Raw genomic sequence first — 14195 nt, 5'->3', positions numbered from 1 at the left:
CCTACAGCCTCTCCCTCCTCTGAATCTCAATCATACCTGAATCAAAGAGATAAGAATTTATCAGGCATAGCTCAGTGTGAGTACAGGAATTTACCAACAAAGGCATCAAAATACACCTGTTGTTTTGGTATGGGGTGTTGGCAAGACCATATGGTCTTAGTGACTGTGAAAGGGACTGTGAATGGCCAGGAACCACCCACATTCAGAAAATGCTCACTTCTCCCACCAGAGAGGTAAGTCATTTTCAGTCCTCTTCTAAAGCCTGGGACACAAGATTTTGGACAAACACACGACAACAGTGCCTCTCCCTAATTTTCTCACAGTCCAACTCTTTAGCTCTCCCAGAGTTCAGTTATAGCCAGGGCAAGACAACACAGATGAAAAAGAGTTAATACAAATTAAAAGGAAAGTCTGACCTAGAGGGCAAGCCATGCAGAGTACAAACATCTGAGAATCTTCGCAAGGTCTCCTCACCTATCATTCATCCACCAATTACACACCAGTGTAATTAAATCAGGAAAGCTATGTTTAATTTTCCTATCATCACCCGACGAGATAAGGGCAGTACATATGGGAGAGATCAGGCACAGGGGAAAGAGCTATTTATTAATAAGTTAAATCCTTTTAGATTTAAGAGCCTCTCTTGCTAAGAAGGATCTGATCCACAAACACAACTTCTAGGGTCTAATGCAGGCAAATTAGACATGCCATCTCCATTTCTGTCCTGGGTTCAGTCCTCAAGTTTCTTCTTTTATTCAGAAACAAGACTTACTGAAAATTATCAGGTACAACTTAGACAGAAATAAGTTTTTTTGTTGAAACCAATGGTTTAGCTATACATTTGGAACTGAAGAATGCTCATCTCCCAGTCATTATATTAACAAAGACAACCACATTAATTTACATTACTTCTGAACAGCCTAAGGCTCCCTGTTTCATGAACAGCAAGGCATTAGGGTGTATTTGCAGAAATACAAGGCATGCTCCAGTTTATTCTTCTGTCTTTCTTCTATTGCTTTCTCCTACACAAGGCAGGAAGAAAATCTGTGATCCCTGTACCCTGCAAAGACTATTAATGCTTAAACAGGATCATACAAAGCTTTCTCTGCTTGCTAGCCACAGCAGCTATTGCTTTTTTCTCTTCACTCTTCTTTGCTCCATCCCATCCAGCCATGTTTCCTCAGCCAGTTATTTAAAGCCCTGATTGAAAAATGTATCAGATGATAATACTGGATGACTTCCACCAGATCATGTTTTTAAGAAAAAAAAAATCCTACAGGCTTTGAGGCAACCATGGCTTCACCACATCTTTTTTGTTGTTGTTTAACTGGGAAGGGGAAAATATTTATAACTGCAACTATAAATATACACACTACTGACTTTTCAACTTGTTGTCCTTGTTCTCAGGCTAAATTTAGTCTGCTATATCCTGTCCAGCCCTTGGTGAAAAAGCAATACACATATAAAATTGTGCAAATCCCATACAGTGGGCAATTATACTGATCCAGGTACCTTACAAGATAACCAGTGGGACAGACAGATTCTCATAACAGAGTGTAGGTGTGTTCATGGCTGTAGAGGAACTGGTCTATCATAGAGATAATCCTTTGAGACAGAAAATAATATTCATTACAATAGGACAGCTCTGTGTTTCGGGATGAGAAAAGTGATGTAGGTTATTCAGAGTGTACATGTAGATCATGTGCCAAGTATGCTTTAAGGGTGTATGTGCACCTCTGAGCTACAAAGAGCCATTCACCGGCCACAGCAGCTGTTTACACAAAAATGCTGAGAGTATGTTTAAGACAATGATTGAAACTTGGACGACTGATTTCAAGGTCTAATCTGCACGTTAAAGCGCATCCTTTTGTACCCTGAAGGCTCTTATTCCTCTGAGTGATTTCTTAGTCAATTCAGGGTAAATATTTATCAGAAACTGACTACCTGGAGAATCAGAGTTGTTAGTCATTCTACTGTTACTCTTAAGAAGCCTTAGTCATGCTAGAGCCCAGGTGATTTCCGCAAGGGCCAACACATGCTTCACCCTGGTTTAAGGATCCCAGCCTGCGATTCAAAGTTTCACACAGATGAAGACTCCCCCGCCACAATCTCACTTGCTCCACTCGCTGCGAGTTTTGCAACCTAAGCAAGAAAGGCAGTTCGGGAGATGCTCCTGCACAAGCATCCGCCGGTCTAATAGCCAAAATAAGCGGTCCAGAAAAAAAAAAAATTAAAAATCTGTGCTTCCTATGTCTCGACAGTTGGGGGTAAAAACAATAAAGGGCCGGACTCGCCTCGCCTGCTGGCTCGGCGTGTTTCTCGGGCACCGGTCAGCTCTGCGACCCAGCCTTTCCTCTGTGCTTATAAATACATCGCTGCCAAAGGCTAGTCGGATAGGACAGGAAAAATTAGTTTCCTGGGGGTGAGAGCCGCCCTGCGAGCGGGGACCCCCCAGGCCGGCGCGGGGAAAGGCTCCGCCGGTGCCGCACGGCCGGGAGCCCTGCCCGGGGGTCCCCGGCCGGCATCGCCCCCGCCCCGCCCCGCTCGGTCCCTGCCCTACCCAGCATGGAGAAGATGAAGTCCTTGGCCGTGTGGATCTCCAGGGCTCGCTGGTCGTCGTACTCCCTCTGATCGTGCTTGGTGAATTCCTGGATGAGTTTATTTAATTCCTCCACCCTGGCTCCCGATCGGAAATCCAGCTCGGGGAAGGGAGGCTTGCTGGTGGTGCCGGCGGACCCTGCCTTGCTGGCGAGAGGCGCCGCCATCTTCATGCAAAAAAAAAAAAAAAAAAAAAAAAAAAAAAAAAAAAAAAAAAAGGAAAGAAAGGGAGAGGAAAAAAAAAAAAAAAAAAAAAAAAAGGAAAAAGGAGGGGTTTGCACTGTTGAAATGGAAGAAGGCGAGCGGCGGCGCAGCGGCAAGCCCGGGCGCGGGGCTGGCCGCCGGCGCGGAGCCCGGAGCGGCGCCGGCCGCGATCAACAAGCGGCCGCGAGGGCTCGGCCCCCGCCCGGGCTCGGCCCCCGCCCGCGGCACCGCGGAGCGCCCGCCCGCCCGCCGGGGGGAGCGCAACACAGCCCAGCCCAGCACGGCACGGCTCAGCTCAGCGGGGGCTGCCCGCGCCGGCCGGGCCGCGGGGGGGTGCCAGCTGCCGGCGTCACGGCGGGCGGGTGCTGGGGCTGGAGCCACACCGCTGGCTCGGGATAACATTCTCTCTCTTTTTTTTTTTTTTTTTAATTTAAATTTATTTTAAACTTCAGCAAAAGCCTTGTCCTGAAAGTGGATTAATAACTGGTTATGAACTCTGCTATTCCATATCCCCCAAACATTCTGTGTTTATCCCTCTTTAGCTTCTTACGCTACCTTGAAGGTTGCTTTAGATATACATATATGTTTATGTATAAGAAATTAATTTATGGTATGTCCTAGGAGAAATGACCAAGATAAAGTATTGCAACTCCTGCGCTTGAACCAACCCTGTCTCGAAGCTCCTGGGAGCCACATAGACAAAGGAAAGGAGGGGAAATGGGATATCGAAAGACTTGCCTGAGGTCAAGTAGCCTGGGGCAAGGAGCCCAGACCTCTCATCTTCATCCACTTCTCCTATCGGCAAGACTACACCCTTTTCTTCTGTATGTAATTTTAATGCCTTCTAACTTTTCAACCTGCAGTGGTTTTTCTCCCTTTAGCCTGATCTTCTGTGCCTTGACCCATCATTGAACACATACAGCACTATCTGTTACATGTATTAGTGCATCCACTGGAAGAACTGTCTGTCTTTCTGCCCAGGCAGCATACAAATACATTGGTTTTGTCTTCTGTAGGGCATTTAGATACCATGCCATGGATGCAAACTGCTTGGATATGTAATATCCTCTCAAGATTCTTGGCAGGAGACAAAGCTTTCAGCTCAGTCTCAGACTATGGTAAAATGTGTCTACCAAAATCAGGCATGAGCATTTGGATAAATAATCGGATAATAAATAAATAAGTAAAGCTCAGTGTGAAGCGGTCACATGAGGATCTGAAGAGGTTACAGGCTGGTTTGCCTGATACATTGTAAATACAGATGCCAGTCTTTAAACCTGAGCTTCGGGATGTTGCCTAGCTCCTCTGAACCATTACCTTGATCTGAAGTTCAGCAGAAGGGTAGGTTTGGACCCTGTTACAGAAACCACAGACCATTCAAGCAGAACGCCTGGTGCCTCTGGCTTTGTCCTGTAGCCGCTGATAGATACCGTTTTGGGCACTGATATGCTCATTATCTAAGAAATGATGTCCCAGAGGTACAGGCAGGACTCTGTGTGTGTGTGCACATGCCCTCTGCTGGGTACACGGGCCCTGTTGTGCTCAGACACTGCTCACAGTCGACTGACACACATCGACTTCATTCACCATCGGAGCCTCGGTGATCAGCTGCCTTGTCACATGAACCTCTGACTAGCACCTTGTCTGACTTTGACCAACCACCTCTCCTCTTCTTCCCTCCCCAGCAAAGCCTACAAAAAAAAAAAAAAAAAAAAAAAATTAACTGATGGCAATAGCACCATGCAGGATCTGACTTGCAGAAGAGCAATTAGCAGTGTGCAGTGTGGGCGGCCTGCCCTGGGGGATTAGTTCTGCTAGCCCGGCTCAGCCCATGTCCTCCACTCCAGGCTGCTGCGGTCGCTGCCTGTCTGAGCTCTCTCGCCTCCTGCCCCTGCCAGGCTTTGGGAGCCCTGGTGCTGTTTCCCTGCAGCGTTTCTTGCCGGGGTGACAATCTCATACAGGCGGACAGCTCCCTCTGGTGATGATGCTGCTCCCACAGAAGCCACAGTAGCTCCTGAGCCCCAAGCCGCTTCAAGACCTGCCCTGTCCGTCTCTGAACACCTCTAAGTCTCCTGCGTGCCTGTCATAACCATTTTAGCTGTGTGGGTCTCCTTGTTTCCCTTTGACGTGGTGCAAACCTCCAGCAGCTCTGCTGCATGCATCACGGGCACCACCTGGGCAAAGCAGATGGATCTTTTTATACCAGTTACAGTTTTCATCCCCAATCCTCTTGCTTCATCTTTTTCAAGCTGATGACCTCCACAAGCTTCATGGACCAGATAGCTTTCTTCCCTAACCATATTCTATTTGCTGCATCATATTTCAATACTAGAAGTTCCAGTCATTTCTTTATGAGCATTTTGTCTCAGATTCTATCTTTCAGTGGACCTCCAAATGGTCCCATCAACTCTCCACCCACATCAACCACAGACTATCATTTTCCTCTCTCTTCATTTAACCGGTCTAAATCCCATTCAGTGACAACTTCATAGTAGCTTTCATTGCCTGAATTCACTAAGCACCTGTGGAAAACATGAAGTTCTTCAGAAACAGCTAACACCAAAAGCAATGGCGATTTCACTTTGTCTTTTTTAATGACACTGCTGCTTGAAGTTATAGCCACCTTCATACTTTGAGAAAATTTCCATTATATCAGGCTCATAGCTGCTCCATGCTTTTTGTTCACCTGAATTTTTTTATTCCTGGTACCATGCATTATTCAGAAATTGCTCAGATCCAAAAATTTGCTTCATTCAGTGTCTGAGCTCAAACCAAGACTGCTCACCAAGACCAGCATCAAGCCAGCAGCTTTAATTTTCTTCAAAAGTCTCTGACAGGTACTGCACCTCTCTACCTCACCTCAGTGCTAAGATAAATTTTGCTTCATGAAAAGCAGTTGCACTTGTAAAAGATCCTTCTTACCACCTTCTCTAGAAACCTTTGAATGGGCTTGGATTCCTCAGTGGCAAGTGGGATCTGCCTCACCATCATGTGCTTGTTAATACCCTTGAAACTGCATCAGCTTGCAATTTTACCTCATCACATCAGTGTAATTTAAGATCTCTGAATAAATACACAGTTAATTCAAGTCTTACGTAAATCAAGCACTGGGGATTACTTGAGCAAATAAATGAGAATGAGATTGCAAATAGTGTTGGCCCAGAGTTTTCTACCAAATCTTTTTTCTTTCTGAAATTGAACTCTTTTTGGAAAAAATGCAACATCCTCAAAGCTCCTCTTGTGAGCATTATCTGGGACTAGGAAGGAACCTATAGCCTCTGTTATGCTGGCCCCAAGACTTGCCAATGAGGACATTCACCTTAAGGGATAAGGATTGACAACCTGGATTACTAAACTGCTTCTCACCTGCACTAGAATCTGTGCTCTCCCTCTCACACTCACCCTTCCTTTCTCCCATGTGTTCTCTCTTTCCTTCAAACAGCCTTCCTTTTTTTCCTCCTTCAAAAGACTTCCTTTTCCTTTTTTCTTGCAGAACAGATACTGTCTTTCCAGCGCCACTTGCATTCAGAAATACAACATGCCACAGAGAAATGATGTGAAAGAGAAGAAATAGCTATTCTCACTTCTGTAGCATGACCTGGGACCTCAAAAAGCTTTTCACACTTGAATAGGCTGGCTCAAAAAACTGCTGGATAGCAAGTGAGTAATAATACCATCATCCTAAGACTGGCAAAACAGTACTGCAGTAGCTATGAAGAACAATTGGCCCAGGGTACCAAGGGAGATAGACCAAGCAACTCATGGCCTGATGCTCAGTCCATTTCATTTAGGTGCTGTAAACTGTAGAGGGAATTAATTGGAGCAAGATCCAGAAATAAGATGGAGCCTGAGATACATCATCTTGGAATATTTCACTGCAGTTGATAAGTAGAGCATGATGAAAAATGAGCTAAATTCATCCCTCATTTCATGGAAATTGTACCCAGTTTTTAAAATTTCAAAGTAGACTCCAGAAAGACCTCCCTTTTCTGTACTTAGCAAAGCAGCAGCTGTAGCTCAAAGCTTCATGTGGCATGGGACTTTCACCAGGAACAAAATTGCTGACTGGAAGTGCTCTATTTTCTCCATCTGGTGGCTGCAATTTCTGCTTTGTATTATTGCAGTACCTTCTAAGCTGTTCAAGAGTCCTTTGTGCCTTGTGCTGCACAAACCTGGTCCTGGCCTATAGAACAGGCTGTCTGTGCAGATAAGAAGAGTGACAGAGCAGGGAAATGAGCTGCTCACATGGAGAGAGTCGCTCAGTGGCAGACCAAGGATCCTGCTGTGCCATCTTCCTCCCTCTCCTTCACTGGCTTGGCACTCAGCTGTGCTCTTCCTATTGATAGCTGGATCCTGGCCAAGACTTCTCCCTTTTCCTCTGCCTGTACACTTTCTCTGTGGGACCTCAATTCCCAGGTCTGCACCAGTCCCAGTAGGAAGGAGCCCAGAGAAGCACCAAACCTGGTTTCACATAATTCAGGACCTCACTTTCATTGAGGTGGTGATATCCTAGTGTACTGCAGCTGCTTCACCACTCTTCAGATCTTTCCCTTCATAGCAGTCCCTTGTCTGGTTCTGTAGCAAGGCTTTTTTGGGACTCCTGGACAAAACTGGAATGTCACAGAATACCATGATGTAACCAAAGCACTCCTTGTGCTTCTTTGTGCCAGGTTTTCCCTTCCTTCTGAAGCCAGAAACTGCCTGTATTTCATACACAGCAAAAATATCTTCAAAACAGCACTTACAGGTAGCTGTCTTCAGGCATCACAAGGCTGGGATCTGCAAAATCTGGGTTTAGTGCAGACTCAGGGCACACAGAATCTTTCAGATGAAGTCTGGACTCAGGACGTTTCCCTGGCTCTGCTTGTCAAATTATGTGCTTTAAAGGGGCAAGAGTTTGAGGAACTGCAGTCACAGAGCCCCATCACAGCACTTGCAGACTCTGGAGATCTGGAACTGGCAAGGAATTTGGCTCCTGTGTTGTATTCATGGTTCCCTCTTTATTTCTCCTGTTTTTAGGGTAAAATCAGCTCAATTCTAATAACTAATGCCACCTGGAGCTGTCTCCACATGGGACATGTGTGGTCACAACTATTAAATTTGTCAGCCAAACTAGCAAGGATTATACTCAGCTGTGTCCCTCTTCAAACACCTAGTGTCCCCCAGGTATCTCCCAGAGACAATGACAGGCTCTGCTTCCTCCTTATTCCCCCTCCAGGAACCATAAATTTTGTGTCTGGAGCTAAAAAGTCTGCATGATGTACAGGCACAATCTCAATATGCCAAGGATTATGTCAGGCAAATAGCATCCAGCACACACCACAATCTTCATACAGTTTTAAAAAGGTGTGTGTTGCTTCCTTGACAGACTTAAAATTCTTCTCCAGATTAAAAAAAAAAAAAAAAGCCTTCCCCTGTGAAGAGTTGTGATCTGCATCCTGTCAGTAGAACACAGCATTGAGCTGTCCGCATGGCAGCAGAGCTGTGCTCATTAAAATTTTTTTAAACAATAGCATTGCATCTGTCACAGCCAGCCTCAAAGTACCCATACTCAGGATGCTTAAAACATTTTCTAAAAGAAGAGCAGATGCTTTTAAGTAAGATTCTAAGAAGCAAACTCCTGATTCTCAACCAGCTTCAGACAACAACTACTGAAAGTCCCCAGGTGGATCATTTACTATTCTTGCCTCAGTGTCTTTTTTTTTTTGTCTTTTACTTAGGTGAAAATATACTAGTGATGTGTTAATCTCATTATCGTAAAGTGTCATTAGATTGTAGCCAGGCACTTTTGAAATTGATCTGAAAAACTTCATAGTCTTTAAGTGGGCTGGCTCAGGACCTCTGTAAGCAATGTTTGTATAGATTTATGCTGCTCATTTCCTGGATTTATGTTAATTTTAGATTTATTTTGAAATTGGGATTTTCTCAAGCAGTAAAATTTGGATTCATATCTGAGCATTGCTTTGCATTGCAGTGCTGCACTGGAGCTCATGCTTTGGTACAGGGATATGACCAGAATATTAAATCCCTCACCCATGTGCAAATTTCTCCTACATGGAGAGGATACAGATTTGGTGTTTGGGTTTGGTTCCATATGTGATAAATAAATGTTGGTGGGGCAGTTTGGGGAACACAAACAGTATGACATGCTCCCTTACACATCTATATGCATTATGTATAGCTTGTCTACTCACTGCTGTTGTTCATTTGTAGCTAATTGCTTGTATTACAATAACAGCAAAACCCACAAATTACAATCAGGGCTCTATTGTACAGGAAACCAGATATAAATACAATGAAGAAGTGGTCATTAGCACTTCTGTTTCATTTCCTTGTGTGCTCAGAGACCTCACTCAGTGACTGTCTTCCAATCCAGGAGCTCAGAAATGTTCCCAGTGAGTCTGTGCCTGCAGTGATGTACAGACCCACCAGACCCAATAACTCCATTTCTTGAGCCACCCCTCTGCTAACAAACTGACTACCAGCAGCAGTTTAAGTTTCACATCATATTCTGCAGCTCTTGAGCAGATTTCAACACAGCACTTTACATGCAAACTCAGTAAAATAGCAACTGTGTTGCAGACATACCTGCTACCTCTTTGGAGCCTTGTAATGTGCCAGTCTCAGCATCATTTCTTACTTCAAATCCCATTGTGTAGGGGCCACAGCTGAAAAATGGCTGTAGCTGTAAAAGATGGATATTTCTCTGAGTTTGAGAACAAGAAACACTCCAACACCCAGACTCTTTCCTATGAAGAACACACTTCTTACTAGTTATCATAAGGGTGTGGGGAAAATAGAGGTTTGCAGGAAATGCTACAATTCCCTGTGGCAGCATCCACACAAAGAGGAAACCTCCCTTGGTCACATGTTTAAAGCCGAAAGTCCCTTTCTTCTGCCTTTCCCAACATTATGCTTCCTGTTAGAATATTCCAATCTGTAAATGATTATGAAACCACACTGACATATCAATTTCCTTTTGATTAGCATGAAGATTTACTAGTTTTCTTCATCTCTTTCTATAAAAATACATTAACATAAAATGAAATTCAGGAAGCCTGAGCTCTGTACTGTATTTAACTGCCCTGTTTCACTAAAAAAATCTCTCTACATCTGGCCACTGCTGGCAGATTTTTAAGAGCTCATTTTTTGTGCTGTTGAGAAGCAGCTTTCAGCACAGCTTTGGCTGATGTATGGGTTCATATCTGAGAAAGGGAAAATCTGAGATGGATAAACAAAAAGCAGGAACAATCTATAATAACAACAACAAAAAAATTCTCCTGTAATTCTAGTGACAGCCTGAAAATGTGTTAGATAAAACATTTTAGAGATCTATAATAACGAGTAGGAGTTTGTGTCCTGAACACAGGACTTGTCTGTCTGCCAAGACAGACAATTGCAAATGAAAAATAATGGAAGAATGGGAGGGGAGGAAAGGAAGGAAAGATAAGGAAAATCAAAATAATTGTGCTTTTCATGAAAGGTATTAGAGAGCCAGGACTTGGTCAGATCTGCAACACACATGAATGCTTTTTCTAGCTTTAGTTCAACTTATAAATCTAATAACTAACATAAACTGTTTTCCACTTCCAGTACTGAGCATGCTGTTTTCTGCTTTCTGGAATGGTCTGTATTTACTCTTAAGTGTTTTGTGTTAGCAGCTGGTATGTGAGTATCTGCAAAATGAGTGGATTCCTGGAAAATGAAAAGCACCTTTTAGTCTGAGATTAGCAAACACCTTTTGTCATGTGGACTCTTATATGACCTTGAAGGTCCTTTCCTTCAAGGTCATATAAGAAAAGAGCAAAAGCAGTGAGCATAAACCAAAAAAAGGAACAGAAAATCCCATCAGAAATGGAAAACTCTCAAAGCAGATACTGTATGGCTCTTACTGGTGACCAGGGGAATGGAAGAGGTGCTTGGTATCACTCCCAAATACACAACGCACCTGACAGTGCCCCACCACACTGCCATTGCAAGCACTCCTCAGATGCTTAAGCATGTTAACAGTGAGACCAGACCTGTGTAGCAAGCCACTGCACAACTAAGACAGTTTTCCCTAATGTTCTCCTCTTCTTGCAGGGGTTCCATACTGTTGTCTTCTTACCACAAATGTTCCATACCTTCTTGGTGTTTCTCATGTGCAGCTCCTCAGAGCACTGACTTTTTCACAAAGCAGCCAACTGACTCCAGTTCCCTGCTCACCCCACCACCCCACTCTTTTACAGCACTCTGCTTCTCATTGGTTACAGCTGTGGCCTGTAAAGTCAGACCTAATCTTTCATAATTGGCCCAGCTGCAACTCTTTAGGGGTAAGATTACTTTCTACACTATCTTTATTTCCTTATATTCTATCCCCCTACACCCTAATTCCCTTGATGTCTGTGAGGTGGAAGTGAGGGTGCAGCGCAGGGTTCAGGGAGCCCTTTTCTGTCAGTTCAACAAGTACTAGGAGAGGAAGAAACAGGTGGTGTATAGCACAGTCTGCTCAGGAGGGAGCTGGGATTGCAGCTGAAAGACCTGGCTGCTGCTCAGCTGAAGAAGTAAACAAGGAATTGATCAATTATTGCTACATTACTCGTGCAAACATGGATCCTTGCATGCAAGCTTCCAAGGTATGATCAAATTCCATTTTCAACTTACTGTGTTAATTTAGGGACCTGTAATACAAAGTAAAGCTCTTTGCATCTCCCTAAAGCTGCAGAGTTTAGCTGGGAACAAGGGTCTGCCAACAGTAACTCCATGCAGGATGAAAACCTTAGCTTGTTTCTGCCTTCCTTGGCTATGTGATGCATTTTCACAGGGTTACAAAGATGGTGTCCTGTAATTTCATGCAGTCCTTTTTCCCAGAAATAAGATCTCTGACCTCTGCTATTTTTGCCTTTCTTACTCTAATGAGTGTGCATTATAAACAAAGGTGAACAGCATATTAGAACCCCCTGGAAATATTTGTAAATAAAAGGCTTTTAGAAACCTTTTATAGGGAAGCCCTATAGACATTAATAGATAGTGAACACTTTTCTAGAGACATTGTTATTCCACTAGTCTATACAATTCAATAGCAAATTATATTCTTGCTATCAAATCCCAAAGGATGATTCAGAAAACCATTACAAAGGATCTAATTCTCTGTAATTTTCTGCAGTAATTAAGATAAAAGCCTTTCAGGGTCTCCTCTATTACAGTGCATGGGATTTTTCCACAGGAAAACAAATGATCAGTTTAAATTCCCCCTGGTTACTTGAGCAAAGTAAAGCCGGTAAATAATGAAGGTTTATTAAGATAAAATTTCCCTGCATTTCTGTGGGAAATTCAGTTAATTTCAGGAGACAATGAGGACCAAGGATTATGCTCCCTGTATGTGATTTTATAACAGGACATCAAACTCCCCCTTCTGCTAGAGTCAGAGTCTCAGTGATTTTGTCACCTCTTCCATTTGGGCTGGCAGGGAATGCTCTGTGGAGGCATTGCACACAGCAGCAGGTGCCATTCCAATAACACAGGGAGGCTCAGTGTAGCAGTGAGCTCAGGGCTCAGAGCCCTGGCACATCTGGCACACAGTGAGTGCTAATTGAAACACCACTCCTGTTTTCCCCTTGTGTGCTTGGAAAGCTATCTGAGGACAGAGACAGGGATCTAGAATGTAGTACTGAGTTCCTGTGAAACCCATGTGGTTTTTTAGCCCTTGTCTCCACATTTGCTGCCCCAGGAGAGGCACTAATGACCTCTGCAGGGAGCTCAATGCAGAGCCTTAGGAAGAGGTCACACATAGAAGAGAAGAATGAGACATAAAAGCCATGGTGACATATCATAGAGCTTAAAGGCAAATATCACTCCACTGCTATGCTTTGTTGGAGCTCCCTTTGTGAGGCTGTGACCTATACTTTGGACTACATATAGCTGAGGTCAGACCTCTGTGAAATCCTGACCTTGATGACAACAATAAGAGCCTTTTCACTGACTTCTCTGGGTTTCTGGTGTGAGAGATTTGTCCATAGCTCTAACTTAAGTGTGGTCCAGGGAGTGCCCTCTCTGCCCATCCTAATGGCTTTTCCTCCAGCCTCCTCCACTCCACCCTTCTCCTCCCCCGCTCTTTGAGGCTGACAGTGAAGAGTCCACAGTAAAATGACAACAGTAATAGCTTCTACTGTGTGGCATTTCTCATCCCCAGATCCTTTCAGAGCCAAGTGCTTTAATATCACTGGCCTTTTACATGCAGCTTATAGCCAGTTCTTCCTTGGAGAAGCCAGAGCCAAAGCTGGTATAGAATAGAGCACTTTGGATTTAGTTGTCTTCAATAAGTCTTGTACCTGTATCTTTCCCTATCTCATGACCTGCCTCCCAGACAGAGGGGAGGAAATCTATTCCTGTGAAAGGAAGCTATTCCTGTTTCCAGGAGCAATGGCAGGTCCCAGCTGATTATACAAAAAGGTCACTGGGGGCTAGTAGGTCTGAGAGAAATCATCCCTTACCTTAGCAAAGGATGAAAGCCTGCAGAAAAGGACTTATCAAAGATGTTCATCACCTCTGCTTCCCAGTGGGCATTTGGAGGTGTTGGATACACTCTTCAGTTACAAGACTTCCTGCTGGAATTGCTGCATCAATTAGCCACATGAAAGTTGTCATCCTGCTCTCTCCACTTCAAACAGATCTTTCCTTTCAGTATGTGGTGCTTTCTTCATCTGTATTCCAGAGTTATTTATTTCATCTGGTGGCATTTTGCAAAATTTTCTGACCTTGATGCTTATTTTGCCTCCAGGTACCAAAGTGTGACTTTGATTACGTCACTGTCCCAACTGCTCTAAATCCTGGCCACTTATCAGTAAACTTAAAGTAAATCACAATAGGTTCAGAAACAAATGACTTAGAAGATAAATCTTCACTCCAACACAGACCCCTTCCTGTGTGGAGTGTTTGAGCTTATCAGTGGGCATTACAGAAGAAGGGGGCATTGCAGAAGAGGCCTGTCAGCAGTGTGAGCAGGTGAATGATCTTTCACTGATGGCCGAGCTTAAGGAGGAAGTAGAAAGACTAAGGAGTATTAGGGAAAGTGAAACAGATTGGTGGGGTTCTGCCCTTCCATCCTTGAGGGAGGCCCACCAGGGTCAGAGGACTCCCATGCCAGGCAGTAGGAGAACATTTGGTGGATGAAAGGGAGTGGAAATGGATCCCTGCTCAGGGAGGTGATAAAATTTCCTCCCAATCCCCATCGCCTACCCAGGTGCCACTTCAGAATAGGTATGAGGCCCTGGATCTAGAGGGTCAGACAGATGACATAAAAGAAAATTATCTGCCCAGTGAGCCTCTCAATTACACTTCATCTGTCAGATGGATCGCCACCTCTAATAGTAAAAAGATGAGAAGGGCTGTTGTAGTGGGTGACTCCCATCTGA

General features: G+C 44.1%; 2 protein-coding genes across 3 annotated transcripts in view; one reads left to right on the top strand and one right to left on the bottom strand.

Moving 5' to 3' along the window:
• Window positions 1-9463, bottom strand: part of MB21D2 (Mab-21 domain containing 2) — a 64832-nt gene extending 55369 nt beyond the window's left edge. The window contains exons 1-2 of one of the 2 annotated variants that reach the window (XM_058812366.1): window positions 9391-9463; window positions 2561-2765 (exon numbers count right to left, since the gene is read on the bottom strand). In XM_058812366.1, the coding sequence (XP_058668349.1) occupies window positions 2561-2765 (205 nt within the window). In that variant the 5' untranslated portion in view covers window positions 9391-9463. Of the gene's footprint in view, window positions 1-2560; window positions 2772-9390 lie in introns of those variants that run through there. The other variant, XM_058812364.1, reaches the window with a different exon arrangement.
• Window positions 2887-14195, top strand: part of LOC131562261 (IgGFc-binding protein-like) — a 107412-nt gene continuing 96103 nt past the window's right edge. The window contains exon 1 of the mRNA XM_058811857.1: window positions 2887-3164. Coding sequence (XP_058667840.1) covers window positions 2887-3164 — 278 coding nt within the window. The remainder of the gene's footprint in view (window positions 3165-14195) is intronic.

Source organism: Ammospiza caudacuta, chromosome 11 (assembly GCF_027887145.1).
Source record: "Ammospiza caudacuta isolate bAmmCau1 chromosome 11, bAmmCau1.pri, whole genome shotgun sequence".
In the NCBI taxonomy this organism is placed as follows: Eukaryota; Metazoa; Chordata; class Aves; order Passeriformes; family Passerellidae; genus Ammospiza; species Ammospiza caudacuta.
Note: the sequence above shows the minus strand (reverse complement) of the source record. Positions and strands in the feature narration are given on the sequence as shown.